Below are 23,124 nucleotides of genomic sequence, written 5' to 3'. Positions count from 1 at the left end.
TCCCTTAGGCTCTGGGGTAGGAACAAAAATGAGGCGCTCACTGTGAGGACAGAGCTGCCAGCGAGTGGGATAGGGATGCAGGATCTGGGTGGAAGGTGGGGTGCAGGGTTTGGAAGGGAGTTTAGCAGCAGGAGAGAGTGTGGGGTGGGGGTATGAGAGGGATTTTGGGAGCAGGAGAGGTTGGGGGAATAACGCAGAAAAGGTGAGAGGATGAGAATGTAGCCAAATAGCTAATTGGGGAAAAGAGGCAAAGAAGGGGGGAGTAAAGGAAAGTGCAGCTTCTGCAGAGTAAAATTGTATCCCATCCCTCCCCCAACATCTTCCCTCTGCTCCAGCCTCGCTCCCCTCGGCCCCATGATTCCCACCAGCCTGATCCCCTGCATTGCCCCATGTGCCTAAGTGCAACCTCTGCCCCCTCCCATCCTGCCCCCCGGCATCCTTCTTCACCCTCTCCCCTTCTGTCACCACATCCCTGTGCTCCCAGCGCACTCACCGGCAGGACAGCAGCGCTGGGACTCGCAGCCTCCGGGGAGCAGCACTGGGGGGAGGAGGGGTAGAGGACGGAGTCTCTTCCCTGACTGGCCCAGCCCTTTGCTTATAAGTTGAGAGATGAAAACTAGCCCCCTTGTTTCACCACTGGAATAATAGGGTGAGGGTCACCTTTGTTAATGTACTAGTTAAGAGCTCTAAGATCAAGGATTTGATGCCATCCTCCACTTTTCTTCTCTGTGAGAAATGAGAATAGAACCTCTTTCCTATGTATTGGGTTGGAACAGGTTCTATAGCTTCAAACTGGTGGAGGTGCTGGCTCTCCTGGTGAAGCAACTTGTGAGAGAGGTCCCTGAAGAGTGATGGGGTAGGAGGCTGGTTAGAGGATAGACAGGTAAAGGGGATGGTATTATCCTAAACATATTGTCTGCCCATTTGTCTGAGGTGGTAAATATGGTCACCGTCTCCTCCTGTTTTACCATAATTGGAAAAAATTAAGTTTAAAAAGGGAAAAGTGCTCTAGGATTACTATCTAAGTAACCAGGAAAAACAACTACTTATCTAGCTAAAACCTTGACAAAGAGAAGTTTTCTTTAGGAACACTGCAGGGTTCCATCTCTGGCTGGGAACGGTACAGAAGGAACTAGGGAAGGGGAGAGGAGTGTGCATGAGCAACATCACGACACCAAAGGCATGTGGGCCAGACATCATGCCTACGCAGGCCGCAAGGGAACTGTTCTAAAAGACTTCGATCAGTTGCGCAGGAGCTCACCAACTTTGGAGCCTCTGACAGGCGATCCTGACTGGTTTGGCTGGGAAGCTGTCAAGTGCTGGCACTTCAGTTGCCCCTCAACCCACTGTCCTGCTGCTCCTGCCCTCTGCCTTGGAGCAGCCCCTAGGGAGCCTCCTGCTCACTGTGCATGGTGTGGGAGAGAGAAGGGGGTGTGGGGTGCTGATGTCAGGGTGTCTCCCCTCCCCCCACTCCTGTACTCTGTCTCCACACAGAGAGAAGGAGATGGAGGGAGCTTGGCAACACAAATCTGTCACACTCACACTGTGTGTGTGTGTGTCATTCTCATAAACACACACTGTCCTTCCTTCTCCTCTCCTTACCCAACACATACACAGCTGGGGGGGGGGGGGGGGACGTTGTTACTACTTTTACTGCTTGCAAAGTGGATTCTGAAAGAATTACTGAAAGAATGTGGACACATTAGAGAAAGTCTAATGGATAGCAACAAAATTGATACTAGGCGAGGCTGAGGGATCCGAGCTTATTTACAGAAGAGATGAGTGAGGGGGGATTTAATAGGAGCCGTTAACTACCTCAAGGGGGATTCCAAAGAGGATGGAAAGAGGCTGTTCTCAGTAGTGACAGATGACAGAATGAGGAACAATGGTCTCAAGTTGCAATGGGGGAGGTCTATGTTGGATATTTGGAAAAACTATTTCCCTAGGAGGGTGGTGAAGCACTGGAATGGATTACCTAGGGAGGTGATGGAATCTCCATCCCTAGAAGTTTTTTAGTCCTGGCTTGGCAAAACGCTGGCTGGGATGATTTAGTTGAGATTGGTTCTGCTTTTATCAGGGGGTTGGACTCTATGACCTCCTGAGGTCTCTTCCAACACTATGATTCTTGAGTCTATGATTAGATCTACTGCATATCCCTGGTTTCAAGAATAAGTTATCAAAGAAAGATACCAATTTAGTCTGGCAAGATATTCTTTTCTTCCAAATTTATTCTAAAGATTTGCATAGTATTGAGATCAGACTAACTGATCTATAGTTGTGTGCATCTTTCTACCCTATCAACATTCTTAAAGATAAATACTATGCATTTACTGTTTTCCAGTAATATGGTATCAAACTTATTAAAATGTTTGTAACTGTACTTGTTCTCTCAGTGTTTTGGGATGGAAATTATCTTGTTCCCCTGATTTGAGTATACAGCCACTCTCCGACTTACGAACACACCAACTTATGACCATCCGTACTTACGACCAACCTCCCATTAACCCCATTATAATATTTTCGAGTTGAGAACCAAGTACTCAAGTTTTTCAAGCAGCGCGTTTTAAGGGTATTTCTGACTTACGACCAACTCAAGTTACGACCAGGTGTTAGTTACACATGTACAATTAAACTTCATTGGAATTACAGGGGTGTGAATGTAGACAGAACTCAGCAAAGAGTTTGCAAAGGCAGGAAAGGTACAAGTGAGGGTATAAAACTTTTTAAAAAGTCTACCTATTGAGAGGGAAGTATAAGCCAGCTGGCAAAAATCAGAGTAACCTTACAAAATCCCGATAAATGAATTAACCCTCAGTGTATCTGAGAGCTCTTAGTTTTATGACCAGGTAAATAGATATTGTTTCCAGGAACTAATGCAAGTGTATTTCTTTGCTCTGCATTTATGGGAATGAGGATGTTTTGTATCAGTAAAACGAAGATGAGGATGGAGGTTTGCAAAGGCAGGAAAGGTACAAGTGAGGGTATAAAACTGAGCTGTTTTTGGAGACTGGCTCCAGCTTGAATTTACTAGAAAGTAAATTCAAGCTGCTTTAAATCTCACAAAGAGAAATTAAAACAAATAAAAAGTTCTTCAGCTATAAGTAGCTAAGCATTCCTGCATTTTTAGTTCAATTTCTCTTTGCTGTGTTCTGTCTACATTCACACCCTTGTATTTCCAATGAAGTTTAATTGTACATGTGTAACTAAAGGTGGAATTTAGTTCTCCCACTTACAAAGATGTACCTAACAGCAGAATTTGGCCAAGTTAACTTTAAGATGATTTCAAGGGCACACGTTTTGAGAAGCCAAAATTATGCTTTTGGAAAGGATATATTTAGAGAGAAAAAAATGGAACAAGTCACATTCTGAGCTTCCTGAAATCTGCCCTATACTGAATCCCAATGATTACTCAACTTCTACTCTGTAATAATACATTATTAGATAGATTGGTTCCTATCATCTGTTCACCTTTACTGTGTTATTTCATTTTCAAGAAACAACAAATTCACCTTCTGAATAGTGCAAGGGACGAAGAACTATAAAAGACATCACACACCTGTAAGGCTTTTTCAATTAGTATTTCCATTAATGAGAATTAATCTGCCAAATCAATGCATCAATCTCTAGTTTAGCAAAAGGCAGTACTTGCCTTTTCCATTCTAACTGACCATATCATTTTGAATCTGCACATTTTAATATGAAAAGATACAGTCTATCCTTACCTTTTGTCAGAGAAGTTACACCCACCTATTATCTACAACACTCCATATGCACCTTCTGCAGTGCATCATTATTGCAATTCTGAGGAAATTTAATCACCACTACATTCAGGGCCCCAATCTGATGATGTACACAAACTGGTTAAAGAACAAAGCAGAGCGTGAAATGCTCCAGTGTCCAATTATATAACCAGTTATTTGTAACACAGATATTTCACAGCAGGATATGCTCAGTGAAAGCAGCTTTTCCTATAGTCAATGATTGCAATCTCACATAGTGGCTGTTTAGGAAAACAGTTATGATCTCAAATTACATTTCTGCTTCCAATTATGTAACCCTATGCAAACAACCTCAAAGAAACCAAAATCCAATCAGAGCATATAAGTATCATGGTACCCATATGTGATTCATTTTATAAAATATTTCACAGATTAAGCTATGTGAAACAAAATTACCAAAATACGGATTTATAATTCCATTTTAGAACACTAATATTATGGATATGATATTTCAGGTTCAGCAGTTAAAGCTCAGTTCAGTATTACACTTCAACCGTTTTTATGCACGAGGAATGCAACGTTCTGAAAATGATAGTACTACTGAGTACTTAATGGATTTGCTGAGAAGTAAATCTATATAGCATTAGAAGTTTGATATGCTTTACCAATATATGACATTTATTTTCTACTCAAAAGAATTTATAGTCTTGAGACCAGACAGGGTAATAGTTCAGAGGAGCAATGATATGGAGATTACTGATAAGGAGGATTTGCTTGAAAAAATGTATTGGAAAGAGGGTACCTGGCAGATCAGAACAGGAAGAATATTCCAAGCACAGGGGTTAGAATGAGAGACTGAGAATGTAGATGAAGACTGCAATGAAAACAAGAGAACTGGGAAGAGCAAATGCAGCAGTACACAATGATAAACAGTTAGTGATAAAATCTCTACTCTAATTTTCACTACTTATTCCTACTAACATCTTAATATGTGACTGCTAGTTAAATAAAATGCTTATCCCAAGGTAAAGTTTCCATCATAGTTTGGGGAACAACGACAAAAAAATCCCAAAAAGTTTTAAGAGAATCTTGATAGGTGTGTCTCTCCATTAGAGCTGGAGCAGGGAACCTTTTTTCCATTAGTGCGGGGGGAGGGATAGCTCAGTGGTTTTTGAGCATTGGCCTGCTAAACCCAGGGTTGTGAGGTTCAATCCCTGCGGGGGCCATTTAGGGATTTGGGGAAAATCTGTCAGGGATGATACTTGGTCCTGCTGTGAAGGCAGGGGACTGGACTCAATGACCTTTTAAGGTTCCTTCCAGTTTTATGAGATAGGTAAATCTCCATATTATTATTTTTGGGTCAGGGACTGCTGACCCACAGAAAAAAAAAATCAGTTGGGAACCACACACAAGTGAGAAGCAGAAAAGCAAAAAAACAACCTCACAAACCCTCACTGATGTGATCCCACAACTGATGTGAAGGAGAAAGACACTCCCCACATTCTCTCCCCACATTCCTTTCACACACAAGAGCCTAGAGGAGACTAGGCTAATAGATTTTGTGTGCTCCAGGCCTGCGGAACTGCAGTGCTAGCATGGGTTCCCCAATGCTGCAGGAGGAATCCCAAACCTCAGGGGCCGAATCCAGGCAAGCCTGGGGACCACATCTGGCTCCCAGGCCTTAGGTTCCCCACCCCTGCATTAGAGCAATACCATCAACTTTAGAGCTTTACCCTTATGAACTAGGTGCTGTTGGAATATTCTTCATAATAGGCAGGTGTTTTAAAAGTTCCACTTATATTAGCAACACCAAGAAGACTGCTGAAGCATCACAGCCTTGGGCAATACCAGCAGCTGAGTAAGGTGGCTGGTGGCCGACTACACATACTAGAATGAAAAACAACATGAGAAATTCAAGTAAAAAAAGCACAAGAGAATTCATGAATTAAGTTGTCTGGTGATGTTAATTCTTCACTAGATAAAAGACAATGCAATTGGAATTGGGTTGGACTCAGCTTACTGCCAAAATTTCAGGAATTCTCTTCATGTCAACTTAAAAGCTCATATAAAATATACATTTGAATTCTCCCTCTTAACATTCTGACAGCTGTACAAAAAGCTGGAGAACGTTCAACCATGTGATTTTGCTGCCTCAAAATAGCGTACAGCGCTGATGCTGCAGTGAATGAGAATTAGTCACCCAAAACCAGACCTTGTACTGGGACAATATAGAAATTACACACATTTCCAGGATGCCAAGAATGTATTCTGAACAAGTCAGAACTATATCCATTTTTGTTACTAGTTGGGGGAGTTCATGGCATAACTTGATGAGAAAATAAAATAATCCATAACATATACATACTGCACAAATGAGAGTATTAATCAAGACATGCAGTATTTGAAGTTCAACACAGATTGGGATAATTGTTTACATTTAACTTTCCAACTTGCTAAGACTTGCTGCATCCTATTCAGAGAAGTTACATTACAGAAGTTGGAAAGTATTTTTGCAAAGGATATTAAGGTTGCAAGAAACATCTGATACTACCTGATCCACCCTTCCAGAGTACCAAATTTCAGGCTTCTCGTACAACACAAGAAATTAGAGAGAGTAGAAATACTGCTATTTATTTTCTTCAAAAATTGTATCTAGCTTCAAAAATAATGTACCTTATTGATTATCAACAGCACACTCCGGCTACGTCTAGACAGCAGGGCTATGTCAGGATACTGGAAGTATCTTGAAACAGCAATTCCGCATCTTTAAACGGGCCCATTAAGTCTAAATATATTTCAGAATAACGGGAGCGCTATTCAGCATCCCTGTAACCCTCATTCTATGAGCATTAAAGGGATTTATCAGGATAGCTCTTTGTTTTGACATTTGGCTCTGCGTAAACAATGCCAAATTTTCAAATAAGCTATTTCAAAATAACCTTGAAATAATCTATGCAATTTGCAATTGCATACCACAAATTGCATAGCTTATTTCAAGGTAAGGGTGCTGTGTACACACCCCCTAAGTGATGCACAATATAGTAAGGGCAGGCCTACACCACAAACTTACAATCAACATGGCTGTGCCGCTTCTGGTTATGACTCTCTAAACCAGGGCTGCGCAAGATGTGGTCCGCCTTACATTTTGATTGGGCCCACAGACTGCTTCCGGCCACTTTCTATTTACATCCAGCTGCCCATGCCATCGAATTTCCAGATGGTGGCTCAGGCAGCAGGATCCTATTTAAACGGCTCCCAGTCATGGTGTTACCCTGGGATAGGCTGGAGCCGTGAGCCCTTTAAACAGAAGCAATTTAAAAGGCTCACGGTGCTGCCACTACTGCATTGCCTGGCAGCTGTCCAGGGTTGCTGCCGCTATTTAAAGGACTCCTGGTTGTGGCACTACCCCGACATGGGCTGGAGACATGAGCCCTTTAAATAGCCACCACAGCCCCAGGCAGCTGCTAGGCAACACCGGGAGCTGCAAGTCCTTGCTGTGTTTTAATTCAAAGCCTCTGGCCCTAGACAACCCAGGGGAGAGGGGAAACTAGTCCTCAGCCCCACCCCAGACCCCACCCCTTCCAGGGTTTGAGTCAGCCCATTCCCATATACCAAAATTCATTAAGTGCCGCCCCCCGCACCCCACCCCGTGAAAATTATTGCCCACCCCTACTCTAAACTGACAGCTGAGAGTTCGTCCATCATCTTAAGCACTCCAACTCTATAGAGGCAGTAGCTATGTCAGGAGAACCTCTCATGCCAACACAGCACTGTCTATACAAGGAGTTAAAGTTGATATAACTATGTCACTCAGCAGTGTGGATTTTTCACCCCGTGTGATGTACTTGTACTGAAGTATTTAATGTAGACCTGGCCTCAGACAACGTCTCTGTCAAAAGGAGCTTACAATCACATACTTTTTTTTTAAACTAACGCAACAGATCACCAATGATCAGGGTAGATCAATTTATCACATACTAGTGCAAATAAATCTTTTTATAATAGATACACAACAGCACTATTAAGATTTCCAAGGGAGCCAAAAGAAAGTAGATGTTTGGCACAGTGGCTTGGCAGAAATTCTGTGCAGAAAGGACAGCATGACAAGAGGCACAGTGATGAAAGTGGAAAAGGCAATAAGACAGATGGTGTGGCCAAAGCAGAGGAAAAAAGGAAGAAAGCAAGAAGAGAAGAAATTAAATGAAGTGGAGTTGTGCAGAGCCTTAAACACGAAGATGACCTGATCTTGATACAGAGGCAATGGAAAACCAATGAAGGGATTTGAAGATGCAGGAAATGGAATGAAGTGCAGTGCGTATTAGGGATGTTAAGGGCTTCCTTCCCCCCCCCCCCACCCTTACTGTCTTTATCAGACAGAGGGAGCAAGGGGGACGGACCTGGGCTTTGCGCTGCGCTGCGCTGCCCCTTTGAAATACTGCCGTGGAGTCCCCAGCTGACCCCAGGCGCCATGCAGCACTGCTGCTTTGAAACACTGTGGCAGCAATTCCACGGGACAGCGCCACGTAGAGCCCACAATCAGCTGTGTGATGCTGCCCCTTTGAAATGCTGCTGTGGCGTTTCAAAGGGGCAGTGCCGCCCTATCAACTAATCAAATAGTCGATGCAAAAATGCATTGACTACTTGATTAGTTGATTACACGATACTTAACATCCTTAGTGCATATGAAAGATAGTGTTTATATTCTCTCAGTTTCATGGTCTAGGTACCAAGAAAGAAAATGGGGAGGGGAGGAATTCCCCTCATGCTATAGTCCAAAGGTTACGCTTTTCTCCCTTAAGCTAGAGTCTGAGCTCTCTGAAAAAAGAGCAAAACTGGAGGTTATGGTTCCTACAATGGCCATGATCCTTGACTCACACCTGCTGTAATACAAATAATGAAGTCAGGCCAAAGACAGTCTACATCAGTGAAGAATGCAACAGCTGAACAGGCACAGAATTCACAATAAAACCTACCCAGGGGGACCACAATAAAACAAACAGCCTCTTCCTGATCCTAGCATCATGGAAGATAAGTCATCATGTCTCAAGTAGGGATGTAAGCAACTATTCAACTAGTCGTTGCTCCCTCCTCCCCCACTTGCTGCTTCTATCATAAAGAGGCAGCAAGTTGGGGGGAGAAGAGGAGAGGGTGTTGGGGGAAGCTGCCTTAAAGGCCGGTTCCCTTCAGCTCCATGGGAGGGAGCAAGGGCGCACTGACAGCATTCCACCTTTGAAATGTACAAGAGTCCCTGCTGGGGCTCTTGTACATTTCAAAGTGGAAGCATGGCATGTAGCCTGGGTCCAGCAAGGGGAACAGGGAGTCCCCCGCTGGCCCCAGGCTCCATGAGGCATTTCAATCTTTGAAATGCACAAGAGTCCCTGATGGGGGCTTGTCTTTATTTCAAAGGCGGAACATGGCATGGCACTTCTGCCTCTGAAATGTAGAAACAGCCGGGCAGACTCTTGCTACATTTCAAAGTGGAAGCACCCTTATCAACTAATTGAATAGTCAATGGAAATTCCATCAACCATTTGATTAGTTGATTAATCTAATTTTAACATCCCTAGTCTCAAGACACGAAACCTGCATCTATCTTTGCAAGAGCAGTGACAATTAATGCTAAAATGAGCATTTGGAGCCACCAGTGTTCAGTAGTACTATTGAAACCCTGATTAGAACAGGCAAAGCAAGAGGAAAGTGAAGTGTCATTTAATTTTCCTCACAAGAAAAGTCTGACACAGCAGTAGAAGAAACCAAGCATCATAGAATACTGTAACATGTTAAAAGCACAAAAGTTAAAGAGGAACAGACACCAATTAGGCTCATCTTAATACCTGTGTATATTACTGTAAAATACTGCATTAAGTTGAGGCTTTACTATGAAACAGTTACACTGAAAGTCTTGCTTCATCACTGAAAGTTAGAGCTCTCAAAATGCCTTAACAGTTAACTTTCACTGAGTTACTGGAATCTAGATCAATTTGTTACTATTAAGGATCTTCTATAAACCTACTAAAATATACTTAGCACTCAAAATCAACTACAAATAATCAGGAACTTCTTCCATCTTCTGTTTTCAATCAGGTTAGTCTGAGGAGATATGGTCGCTTTCAAAAGCATGTACACTGTTGCCCTCTCCCTCCGTCCTCCTTCCCAACACCTACTAAACATCCTACAAATCAGCAAAACGAAAAAGACTTGTAGCAGAATTTGACCAATTTTATACTAAAAACATATCCATTCTTCTGACATCTCATTTTCTCAAAGTACTAAAAACATTTTACTTGATACCCAAAGTCTTCTAGTACAAGACTTTTAATGTAGTCATTCTGAAAGTTAGTTTCTCTGTTACTGGATCATCTGAATTTGATCAATATTCAGTTCCCCACATACTGCATGTCTCTGGGCATCTCCTAGAACTTACATTTTCATGTTTCATATGTTTAAGTAACCGTAGTTCTCTGTAGGTCCTTTTGGCGTGAATGATGGACTGAAATGGTCTAGACAGTTTTTTCACAGCCACTCGCAACCCAGTTTTTCTGTCAAAGGCAGAGCTACAATTAAAAAAATAAAATAAAGTTACCAAATATACTATAAAAATACTTTAAAAAGTAGTAACCACATAGTGAGACCAAAATAACCCACTTTCCACTCTTCCCATTGAAATTAATTCATTAAATACCCTGTGCCACATTTTAAAAAGCCACGTTTCCACACCTATGTTTTGTTTCAAAGGAAAAGTGGAAAATCACAAGGTGAACCCTTTGCATCAGGATTAGTGGCAGGGAAAGGGGTTTTGAAGAAGAGAGGAGTACACTGTACTTTAAGAAAACCATCTGTTGCATATCCTAAAAGCATTTGTACATAACATTTTAATGTACTTGGAATTAAGATGTGACAATCACAAATGCAGTCTCATTTTTTAAAAAAAATCAATATTCCAAGAGATAATCAAAGTCTTCAAGTCTTTTTTAGCTGCAGAGTCTGGGCTTGTAAAAACTAGTAATTTAGAAGGAAGCATTCTACAAGCTTCCTCGAGCATTTCAGAGAATGACGACAAATCTTTTCGGAAACTTCATTTCAGTTTAATTCAACTAGTTCAGGTCAATTACTAGCTCAAAGTTAAGAAACAGATTGAGAACTGAAAAAGCAGGAGAGCTTTTTTTTCCCCCACTTACAATCTCTAGTTCTAAAATCTTGAAGGATATTGTAAACAGATAAAGTCAATTCAATAACTATGTAGGCTACTTTTTTAAATAAAAGTTTATTTTAAATGAAAAATACATTTTGATAAATTCTTCATATGTATCAGCACATTTAAAGCAATTTTATTTCACTAATCAAAGCATAACTCTTTTGGTCATTTTAAATAAATTTCAGCTTCCATCCAAATAGAACTTGACATGAATCAAGAATAAAAAGTTAATTTACAAATTAAAAAAATACATCATTCACCATTGTTAACAAAATAAAACAAATAAAAATTGAAGAGTCTCAGTGTCTGTTAAGCTATATAACAGTTTAAAAATGTGTCCAGATGTAATGTATCTTCCTGCTTAGCAAAAAACAGTACCAAATGTATGTAAAGACTATACCTTAGTTGTAAATACATGTTTTAATGGTTATCAATTAATGCGATTCATCTTCTCTTCAGGGAAAAAAAGGTACAAATGCAAAACAAGATTAAAACTGATTATTTACAATCAAGATTTCATGCCAGCTGTTTTAATTCACTTTTGATTTCGATCAATCCATCCTGAATGTCATCACAAAAGATATTTACATATATGAAAAGCATTATTCTATTAAACCTACAATACATCCCTACACAAATATTCCAGAGCCCTGAGAATTTTGGAATCTAGGCACCAACAAAAGATGGCTATTTACTATGAACAACTAAATTTCCCTTTCCCTTTTTGATTATGTCTGAATCTAGCTTCTTCTGCTTTATTAAAAAAAGAGAAAGAAAATGTGAAACTGATGATTTTATACTCAACGGTAAAATAATGGAGAAAGGGTGCAGAAAGTAGAAGAGATGCCAGGAGTATTGGGAAATCATTTGTTCATTTCATAGAACTTTTATTCAAACCGGCCTGCCTCTCATTTCTACATGAAATCCATACAAACCATTTCCCTTCATAATCATGAAAAGGAAGGGAAAGCTCAAGTTTACAAGTTCAAAGAGGGAAGCAAGGTCAGTAATGGAAAGTCCATCACCACATCCTACAGAAGAGAAGTCTCAGGAGAAAAACATATGCATACTAAAGTCAGAAATAAAAATTAAATATAACTCACTTCCAAACATAGTGTATTTATCTTCTATAAAATGAAGTCACAATACTTAGTGTAACCTGCTACATTTCATTTATGAAAAATACCCCTATTAAAATCCATGCATACTTTCTACTCCAAGTGCTAAAAAGAAGATTATGAAAAACTGGGCAACTATGCAGCCAAACACCTAACTTTTTTTTCATGCAGCAAAGATAGTCTTCTATACATTCTCTATTTTGTATTACCGTGATATGAAAGGAGTACTTTCAGTCTTCCTCTGTAGAAGAGCAGTAGCCCTGTCTGCAGCTCACAGGAAGAAATATGGAAATAGAGCTGGAAAAGTCTACAGGAGATCACAGAATCCTCAGACTGCTGTAGTTGAATTACTAACATTGCTTTGGGTTATTCAAAATGTGTTTGAAATGTACTATGCTCTTCATCATTTATGTGTATTAATGTACTTCCTACACTTCACTAACCGGACAGTCAAAATAAACCAGTAATGGTTTCATTTTGTTTTGATTCATTTCATCTCAAGTTCTCATGCACAATTACGATGCATCAATATTGAAGTAGCAAACCCTGCAAAGGAATATTTCAAATACCATTTTCATTTTACAGTTCCATGAAAACTTTAAAAATAGAAAAAAAATTAATTCAAAATCTATACACAGGAGTATCAATTTAATGAGGGATGAAGTGTTTTCCAAATATACTTCACAGCTCCAAAATAAAATCTTAGCCATCGTAATTCAACCTAGAACCAAACTAACGATCCTGTCCCAAACTAACGTCCCTACGCTCTAAATATTTCTTTTCAATATGCTCCTCCAACTGAAAAATATTTTATCCTAAAAACACTTCTATATTGTTCTCTACAATTAGGCTCCTTTATGGAAAAGAGCAGTAAGCTAGAAAGCTTTAAAGAAAGATCTCACCCAGGCTTTGTTTTAGCTGTTTAGGCTATAAGAACACTACAGAGCTTAGAGTACTGTATTACAGGTGCCATGATGTAGCCATGCTATTGTGAGCTCTCTAGTGTACCCCCTCTAAGCCAACAGGAGAGAATGCTCTCCCATCAACTTAATTAATCTACTCGCAACGAGCAGCCGCAACGATTTCTACAGAAGAAGATCTACTGCTGACACAGCTCTAGACCCAGGCGCTTAGGTCAGTGTAATTATGCTGCTCAGGGGCCTGGCTTATTCATACCCTTGAGTGACATAAGTTATATCAACTAAGTGATAGTGTAGACATAGTCCTAGATAGTTCCCTCTCTGAAGAGCTTACATTTATTAGGGCTGTGGTCCCCAAACTTATCATGGTTATGCTCAGGGCTCGCCAAACCGCAGTGAGCCCTGCTTGCCAGCCGCGCTGTCCGGCGATCTACTCATGGACAGATTGTTCTGCGCATGCGCAGATCGCCCGAACCCGGCTCTTGCGGGTTGTAATCTACTCGCCACAGGCGAGTAGACTGCATTATTTGTCGAGCCCTGGTTATGCTCCCCTTACCTACATTTATATCCTTCCCCAAGAGCAGGAGCCATGTCTTGCCCCTCTGAACATTTCTCTGCACTCCACAGGGGAGCACAACCCAGTTTTACATCCACGGGCTGCCTCGCCTGCCAGGGAAGCTAGAGGCTTCTGATTTAGAGCAAGGCTGGGGAAAGGAGGCGGACAGTCCGTGGTGGAGAAGGAACAGGTTAAGAACTATTTAGAAAAGTTAGATATGCACAAATCCACGGGACCGGATTTAATACATCTGAGGGAGGTAGCAGATGTGACTGCAGAGCCTTTGGCCATTATCTGTGAAAACTCATGGAGATCGGGGGAGGTCCCAGACAATTGCAAAAAGGCAAATGTGGTGCCCATCTATAAAAAAGGGAAGAAGAATAATCTAGAGAACTTCAGAGCAGTCAGTCTCACCTCAGTTCTCAGAAAAATCATGGAGGGGATCCTCACGGAATCTATTTTGAAGCACTTGGAAGAAAGGAATAGTCAACATGGATTCACCAAGAGCAAGTTATATCTGACCAACCTGATTGCCTTCTATGAGGAGGTAACTGGCTCTGTGGACATAGGGAAGGTGGTGGACATGATATACCTTGACTTTAGTAAAGCTTCTGATATGGTCTCCCACAGTATTTTTGCCAGCAAGTTAAGGAAGTATGGACTGGATAAATGGACTGTAAGGGTATGTCTACACTGCCACCTTAGTTCGAACTAGGGTGGCTAATGTAGGCATTTGAACTTGCAAATGAAGCCTGGGATTTAAAGATTCCGGGCTTCATTTGCATGTTCCTGGGTGGGCGCCATTTTTAAATGCCCCTAGTTCGAACTACCTGCCCACGGCTACACACGGCATGGACTAGGTAGTTCGAATTAAAGCACCTAATTTGAACTACCGTTAAACCTCCTTACAGGAGGAATAATTGACTATTCGATTAATCAATTACTTGATATTTTACATCCCTAGTTGGTGGTCAGTTTCAAGCAGAGTGCCCCAAGGATTGGTTCTGGGGCTGGTTTTGTTCAACATCTTTATTAAAGACCTGCATGAGGGGAAGGATTGCACCCTCAGCAAGGATTGCATCAAGCTGGGGGAGAGGTAGCTACACTGGAGGGTAGGGATAGGGTCCAGAGTGACCTAGACAAATTGAAGGATTGGTCCAAAAGAAATCTGATGAGGTTCAACAAAGACAAGTACAGCATCCTGCAAGTGGGATGGAAGAATCCCAAGCACTGTTACAGACTGGGGACCAACTGACTAAGCATCAGTTCAGCAGTAAAAGATCTGGGGATTACTGTGGAAGAGAAGCTGGATATGAGTCAACAGTGTGCCCTTGTAGCCAAGAAGGCTAATGGCATATTGGGGTGCATTAGGAGGAGCACTGCCAGCAGATCTAGAGAAGTGATTATTCCCCCTCATCCAGCATTAGTAAGGCCACCTCTGCAGTATTGTATCCAATTCTGAGTGTGGGGGCACTGCGGCAGGACAGTACCCAAAGGGGAGGATGCTATGGTCTGGGAGGGATGTGCATCCTAACACAGGGGTAGAGGGAAAAATAGATAGCAGGTGAGACACCAGTTAAAAGGGGGTGCTCCAGAGCTGAAAAGCTAATTCCCAGAGTGTCCAGCGGGAGGTGCCCATTGTGTTGTTACCACCGTGTTATACACAGCCTTAAAATGCAGTATATTTCAGCTGAAAAAGATGGTTGAAGAAGAGAACCTCCTTACACAAAACAGACATTTCAAATCCTATGTTTTAGAAAGAAACATGAGTTTAGTATTTACATATCTATCTTGAATCACAGTTTCTAAGATTCACAATTTCTAAGATGCAATTCAGGAAATTGCTTCATTACTTTCTAACTTACCAGATTACATATCACTTTTGAGTTGTGACTGTATGTCACTTAAACCCTTGAAAAACAACTACAAAACAAATCGAGAGAACTACTGTGTCAAAGTTTTTTCAGGGGTCCGATATAAAGAACTGGCAACTCAGGTAGAGTTTGTTTAGAAATTGGATAACCAATTATCATTCTCAAGTTTAGCTACCAATAAGGTTGTTCTGATTATCACTAGCGGCTATGCAAGCAAACATGCCAGCAAACATGCTACTCTACTGACCAAGTTTTAGCAGTAGCCTCTTTTTTGTCTTGAAGATAACTGGTCATTTTTTAAAGACTAACAACCCCATTGTGCAAACAGGAAATCTAAGGCCCTCAAAATGTCTGAGAGTCCTGTTTATATATTACTAAAACCACAGTCACTCACAAGTGCAGTCACTGTATGTTTGGCAATTAACACACATTCAGCGCTTAGCTATAAAAAGGCATTTATTTCAGCACCTCTTCCCAGACTGTGTTTGATCATATTAAGTTAGCACCAGTTTGCAAAAAGCTACAATACCAGATTACCCATAAATATTACTTTGCTTTACACTAGGTACTTCAGGATGAGAAATGACTCACTCTACACTTCTTAAAATTCAAGTTCAAACTCCTTGACCTCATTGTCAAGACTCTGCCCACCTCCTCCCCATGTGTATGACTTGTCTTCTGCCACTACACCCTTATTTGCATGCCACCAGCCTTACTAAAATATTTTCAGGCTCCTCCCACTGAACTCTATGGCTCCTTTCATGCCACACCCCTCACCTGAAACACTCTTCTCCCCCAATGAAATAAACAATCTTGCTCTCTTCAAAGTCCCTCCCATACTCATTTCTTTTGGCTAATCTTTCACAGTTTAACATGCAATCCCCACATGGATACTTCACCCTATAAACTAATGAAGCTATTTCTCCTTCAGGTTGGAAAGGTAAAAAGAATAATTTCCATTTTATTATTGTTTTTATTTGAAAGGCACTCAGATACCTTGGTGATGGATTGGCGAGAGTGAAGATGGATGCTATTCCAAAAATACTTAAGTAGCAATGATTTTGCAAACTATTTGGTAAGACATTTGAGGTTTTTACTTAATTTCCCCTTATAAATTTTCCATTTACACTTCCTTAAATTTGCAGTAGTTTTTTTTTCTTTATAGCTAAAGAGAACTTGCTATGTATGTAAAGAAACTCAGAGTCGGGATCTGATACTTTATCAGTTGTCAAAAATTAGTCAAAAATCAAACTCAGTATTGTACACATAATTTATAAAATTATTTCCCAAACTAAGTATGGCCTTTAAGAGGACATTTATGGATTAAGGCCCTGTATACATTAGGTATTTTAACCATCTGGTATTTGTGTAAATGTGTAACTGCTTGAAATCAGGGATGTAATATAATAGTCAATTAATAGGGATGTGAACAACTAGTCAACTATCCAATAAGCAAATGCTTATCGGATAGTGACACACTAATTGACTAGTAGCTTCCCCTCCCCCCCACCTTTGCTGCCTCTATCAGAAAGAGGTAGGGGGGAAAAGAAAGGGGTGATTCAAAGCTGCAGCACCACGTGGAATCCAGAGTCCTGGGCTCCATGCGGCACTGCTGATTTGAAATGCCGTGGGGAGCATGAGGTCAGTGGGACTGCTTGAGTCCCCCGCTGGTCCCATGCTCCTGGCAACACTTTCACATTTGATAAACAAAAGCTTACAAGTTAATACTATATACTACACACATTACCCCTACCTTCCCGCCAGTAAATTTTTTGCAGGCTAGCCAGCAGCCCATCTCAGTCCTGGCTTGGGCTGGGTCCAGGACCTACCTCCACTGCGGCTCTGCATTTTAAGTATATTAGGAGCCAGGCAGCCTCAGTTCCGGCTCGTGCTGGGTCCAGGAGCTCACACCCCATTCTGGACAAGGGCTGCTGCCACTCTGCACTGCTGCCTCTGTATCAGAGGCAACAGCACAGGATGACAGGCTGCCGGTCTGTGAGGGGACCTGGTTTTTAAACTGGCTCCCATTGCAGACCAGCTCCCGCCTGGCACCCCATACTGCTGCCTCTGATACAGAGGCAGCACAAAGTGGCATAGGGCTCCTCAGGAGTGGGGTGGGAGCACACTGGCTGCTGGTCCTGCCCCCAGGGACTAGAGAACAGTTGAGGAACCAATAAGAATTCATGAGGTTAATCAACTATTCAATTAACTGATATTTAACATCCCTCCTTGAAATTCTAGCAGTTACATATTTACACATGGGGCAGGGGAGGGTGCAGACAGCTCTGCAAGAGCTGATATGCATGCAGAGCTGGCATAAAAGCTGCTTCCTACATGTATTTGCTCCTGTCTGCCCCTCCCGTCCTCGCTGCTTCTCTGAGAGGCAGCAAAAGGGAGGGCAGACAGTTCCACAGAGCCAGCACATATGGAGAGCCATCTTAAAAGCTGGCTCTCTGTGCATGCCAGCTCCTACCTGCCCCCTCATGCTCCAGCCTCAGTGGGAGGTGGCAGGAGGAGGGCAGGCAGCTCTGCAGGAGCCAGCACATGAGGGGAGCCAGCTTAAAAGCCACAATGGCTCCATCTCCGTGCCCCCCAACTCGATGTCTCTGATACAGAGAGGCAGCAGGGGGAGAAGGGGGGGGAGATGCATGTAGTTGATAGGATAAACCCAGGCTTATCCATTAATCAGGTAGTCGACTACACATTGACATCCCTAGAATACATTTGTAAAAACACATTGCTTGGAACACCTTTTGCAGTGCTGTAAAACACTTCATATCTACACACAACAGATGTTCAACACATTGTAGAAGCCAATCAAGATGCTGAAACATCAGTGACAGTTTTTAGTTTGGATCTATTTCTCCCCAATATGGTCAGGAAGTCACAAGAGTTGCATCAGCATCATTTAGTCACTTTTCCCCAATTCCTTTCTCCAGTGAAATACCTTACATTTGGAACCATAATATCCTATACCTACAACCATGAAGAGGCATTCTAAAATGGGGTTTCAGGAGCCCCAGAAGGCACCAATGCCAACATGTTTGTAGCTTGCACTTCATGGGAGTGCATAAGAAGAAATCAAACAGCTAGGTTACATAAAAAAGCTAAATTGTTGCAGGAGTAGGCAGCATAAACATTTCACACAACAGGTGTTACTGACATGGTTTCATAATTTTGTGTAGGCAACTTCACTGACTACATCACTGCTTCCTAGACTTTTGAAAATTGATCTGTCCATCTTGTATCTCCAAATCTTAAGTACACATCTTCCATCTATTCTTTAAGTCAAAGATGAGACGTAAGAACAACTGTGCCCTATAATTTAGGGAACAGTAATCCAGCAGTTCCCAACCACTGCTCCGTAGACTGATGTCGGGCTACAGCACACTGCCAGGCTCCACCTATGCTGGCTGCTCCAGGCCAACGTGGTGGGCGGCTGCCACAGCTGAAGCCAGCTGTTCGTGTCGGCTCAGCAGGCCGGGGCTGGGGTACATTTTGGCAGACTAGGAACATTTTATTTGCATACTCATTTGCATCATGAATATGCAAGAATGCAAATAAATGTTACTGGTCCATCAAAAGTTTGTAAATGGTTTTTCCGCTCCAAGATCTAAAAAGGTTTGGGAACCACTATACAATTCTACCTGACAGTTCAGTTACTTATGTTTGGGAAAGAGTCTTCTCAATAACAATCAAGACATTCATCTTGTTTAACCCCCTCACTGTCGTATGCACATAGTGACGGGTGATAATACATTTCATCTCTATCACTGTGCGGGGAGTTTTCGGGCTTGAGGATGTTAATCACACTAAAATCATAATCCTGTATTTGCAATGAAAATTAATTTGATGCTTCAGTCAACACAGGGACTTTATACTAGGATCAGGAAGGAAAAGATGTGCCACACTGGAGCAAATCCTTTTGTGAATTCAATAAACTTTGATAATCAGCAACTATCAGCTACATGTTTGAAGCTGCTTCCAACAGAAAATACAGCTTACTCTGCTACTAATGCAATTGCACAATCTCTGAAGGTTCCGACACTCTGAAACAGGAAGTTAATGATGCAAATCCTTATGTTATATGGGTAATGGAAGGAAATATTTTTAAGTAATGCAAGCATTTTTTTTTTGAAAGCACAATGGGGGTTTGGAAGTAGGAGGAGATCTTGCTCATTATATTTCTAGTGTTGACCCTGCTGCAAGGCACTGAGCACCCTCAACTCATCATCTCAGGAAATAATCATCAACCAGCAAGGTCAAGCTCTTATCTTAGTACAGTACAGGCAGTCCCCGGGTTACGTACAAGATAGGGACTGTAGGTTTGTTCTTAAGTTGAATTTGTATGTAAGTCGGAACTGGTACATATTGTAGGGGAAACTCTAGCCAAACATTTCTCCAGAGCTCAGTTTTATTCTCCCACACCTCACTTCCCTCAATCCTTTATTCTCAAGCTGAGGTGTCTGCTGAGAAAAGCCGCTCCGCATCTCCCTGATCTGCTGGGGGGGCGGGGCTAGCTTCGCGTCTCCCTGGTCTGCTGGGGGGGAAGCAGCTAGTGCGGGGTTGCCTCACCCCATTTGTAAGTAGGGATCCGATGTAAGTCGGATCCATGTAACCCGGGGACTGCCTGTACTACAATTACACTTAGCATTTCTATACCAAAAATTTAGGGGGAATGCATTCGGTTAGTCAGCTGTCATACCAATTATTCATGCTGCTAGAACCTGTTTAACCTTTATACAAAGTATAAAAGACAAATGCTTAATATACTTTACTACAAACAAAGCAGTTTTAATAGATCTTATTTAAATGGAACAATATTGTAGAATATAATCAGCCTTTTTTAAAAGCAAACATCTGACAGGTTTTTTTAAAGCTACAATATATACATAGCAATTACTTTTCTTCATTCATATTTACTGTGAGCCCTGCACTATAGGTATAAATTTACAAATTGCATATAACTTCATTAATGCATGCTCACATCACAAATTAGGAGACCATTGTGTGGAAGCACTATTACAAAATCTTTATCGGGGTTTGACATAGTGGGTGAAAATCTTTAGACACTAAATGTGTTCATACAGCATTAATGTATCTTTTAAAAAACGGTAAAGACACCTAAAAAAGCTTTCATGCATCACTGTGATTTGACAACACCACTGAGGATAGTCAAGTAGATCAACTCATTTCTTTTTTTATATTATTGAAGAACAAAACTAATAAGTACTGTTGCATTAGCAAATGAGCAAAAATACTTGATATACCATGGGAGCTCAGCATCTTTGATTATGCTGCTGTAATTACAAGCAATTCAAACTATAGATACACGTCTTGTGTGTATTGGTTATACACATCTTATCTGTATTAGTTTAACTAAGGATTAAAGACCAGAATATTTTTCTTTGGGGTTATGTCCACGCTTTCACAGATCTGACAGCAGGACTAATGCCTAATTTTCTCAATCAGGAAAGACCACAAAATTTCCCCTCTGTTAACCTCCCATGCCCAATTGTTACCTGTAAAAGCACTGCTGGCAAGGCAAAAAAGAGAACCTCACAACCTTTTCCACCATCTCATTGTCACATAACAACCAATCACTCTTTAAAGTTACCCCAAATGCAACTTGTTCTGCAGCTCCAAGATGAAACTGTCATCCTGTTCTACAAAGCAAATTGCAGGGATTTGGCACACTCCACCTTTCAGTAACTCAAGTGGGGGAGGAGGAAAGTTTGTGCATTAATATCCTGGAGGAAAAGGGGGACAAGAGGAGTGTTCCCTGTAAACTGTACTAAAGAGATTCAATGCCAATGAGCTGATTAACAGTGCTTACAGCTAGGTTTTGTTTCCAATGATGTGGTGGGGACTTAGGGACCTAGAGAGGGGACAGGTCTGCACCTCCCCTCAAGGGACCTCGGGCCGCCTCCGAGCTCCCTCACCACTTCTACATGTCTTGGTTCACATACAAATTTATTCAGCCCATGGTTAGAAAAAATGGTACATGAACAGAAAAGACTAGAGGGAATATTAGACAAGACTCTGAAATTGCGTTTACCAGCCCCTGTCATGCGGTGCCATCTGGGGCACAGCACCAGCCAGACACTAGTTCTGCAGCGGTTTCTCCACTAACCCAGGGATGAAAATCCCCCGTGGGCAAGGCCGATTCAATCAGATCGGGGGCAGAAGGCGGGGAATGAACCCCAGCGAGCTGAGGGGTGTCCCCAGCGAGCTGAGGGGGTCCCCCCCCGAGCTGAGGGGGTCCCCCCCCCAGCTCCCCTTCAACTCATTCAGCGCCCTGCACGTGCACCGCCCGCCGGCATGTAGGAGCGGGGGAGAAGCCAGGCCAGACTCCCCCCCCCCCAGCCCGAGAGCGGAGCCCGCTGAGGAAGGGGTGCAGCTCAGGCTGGCAGCCCCCCCCCCCCACACTCACCAGACGGAGCCGTAGGCCCCGGAGCCCACCGGGGACAGGTTCTGGTAGCGCTCGGGCACCTCCCAGACCGTCTTGTTCAGCTCCTGCCGGTAGAACTTGGGCCGCTCCAGAGACATCGCGGCTCCGCGGCCCGCCCCGCCCGGCCAGGCGGGAGGGGGGACTCCGCCAGCGGCCCCAGCAGGGACGCCTCCTCCCCTGCCCCCTAGAGAGGGGACAGGTCTGCACCTCTCCTCCCCCCCCCCGCTCCGAGCTCCCTCAGCACGGCCCGGGCCGGGCCCCGTTGGCAGCCTCCGCGCGCCCCGGGCCGGGGGGTGTCTCGTGCAGCGGCGCCCGGGGCTGTCTCGCGCTGGCTGGGCTGGGATTCTCCTCACGCGCCCCGCGGCGCTGTCACCCCACGGGGCGGGACAGCGCGTGGACGGGAGGAAGGGGGGGGGGAGGGTCCTTAAAGGCACCAGATGTGAGTTGGTGGCGGGGGGGGGACTCCTCTCACAAACAGACCAGGGCAGGCGACGCGGGCGATGCCGGAGTGACCTCCCCCTCCCGGCCCAGTGGCACTGCCCAGGCTGCGTCAGGCGGCGCCGCCTGCGCCTCCCGGAGCGCAGACCAATCGATCGCGCCCCCTCCCCTGGCCCCGCCTCGCGAGAGCCTAGGCGCGAAGAGCGGCCATGACCCAATATGGAACCAGCGGCCGGGCGCTCCTGTCTCGCGAGAGCGACCTGCGACCCGGCGGGGGGCGGAGCGAGGCGGAGCCGCGCGGCCTGGCCGCAGGGGAGGACGCTGGCACGGGGCCCGGCCTGGCTGCCCAGCCCTGGCGGCTGGCCACGTCCCCGCGGCCGTGCAGAGCCAGTGCCCGCCCCTGCCCCAGTGTGTCTGCCGCGTCCCCTCCCGCCCCTGCCTCTGCCTGGGGGGGGCACTGTGCCCCTGCCTCTGCCTGGGGGGGGCACTGTGCCCCTGCCTGGGGGGGGGACACGTCCCCGCCCGCCCCTGCCTGGGGGGGCACTCTGCCCCTGCCTGGGGGGGGCACTGTGCCCCTGCCTCTGCCCGGGGGGGGCACTGTGCCCCTGCCTCTGCCCGGGGGGGGCACTGTGCCCCTGCCTCTGCCGGGGGGGGCACTGTGCCCCTGCCTCTGCCGGGGGGGGCACTGTGCCCCTGCCTGGGGGGGCACTGTGCCCCTGCCTCTGCCGGGGGGGGCACTGTGCCCCTGCCTGGGGGGGACACGTCCCCGCCCGCCCCTGCCTGGGGGGGCACTCTGCCCCTGCCTGGGGGGGCACTGTGCCCCTGCCCCTGCCTGGGGAGGGCACTGTGCCCC

At 44.0% G+C, this 23,124-nt stretch overlaps 1 protein-coding gene across 2 annotated transcripts in view; it reads right to left on the bottom strand.

Annotated features, from left to right (window-relative positions):
• The window catches only part of MAPK14 (mitogen-activated protein kinase 14), a 58,994-nt gene extending 36,590 nt beyond the window's left edge, over nucleotides 1–22,404 (bottom strand). Inside the window, exons 1-2 of one of the 2 annotated variants that reach the window (XM_075910336.2) lie at nucleotides 21,816–22,404; nucleotides 10,144–10,273 (exon numbers count right to left, since the gene is read on the bottom strand). In XM_075910336.2, coding sequence (XP_075766451.2) covers nucleotides 10,144–10,273; nucleotides 21,816–21,931 — 246 coding nt within the window. In that variant the 5' untranslated portion in view covers nucleotides 21,932–22,404. The remainder of the gene's footprint in view (nucleotides 1–10,143; nucleotides 10,274–21,815) is intronic. The other variant, XM_075910335.2, reaches the window with a different exon arrangement.
• Nucleotides 22,405–23,124: the final 720 nt, after the last annotated feature.

Source organism: Pelodiscus sinensis, chromosome 27, assembly GCF_052426305.1.
Source record: "Pelodiscus sinensis isolate ZL-2025 chromosome 27, ASM5242630v1, whole genome shotgun sequence".
NCBI lineage: Eukaryota > Metazoa > Chordata > Testudines > Trionychidae > Pelodiscus > Pelodiscus sinensis.
This window is presented reverse-complemented; position numbering and strand designations above follow the sequence as displayed.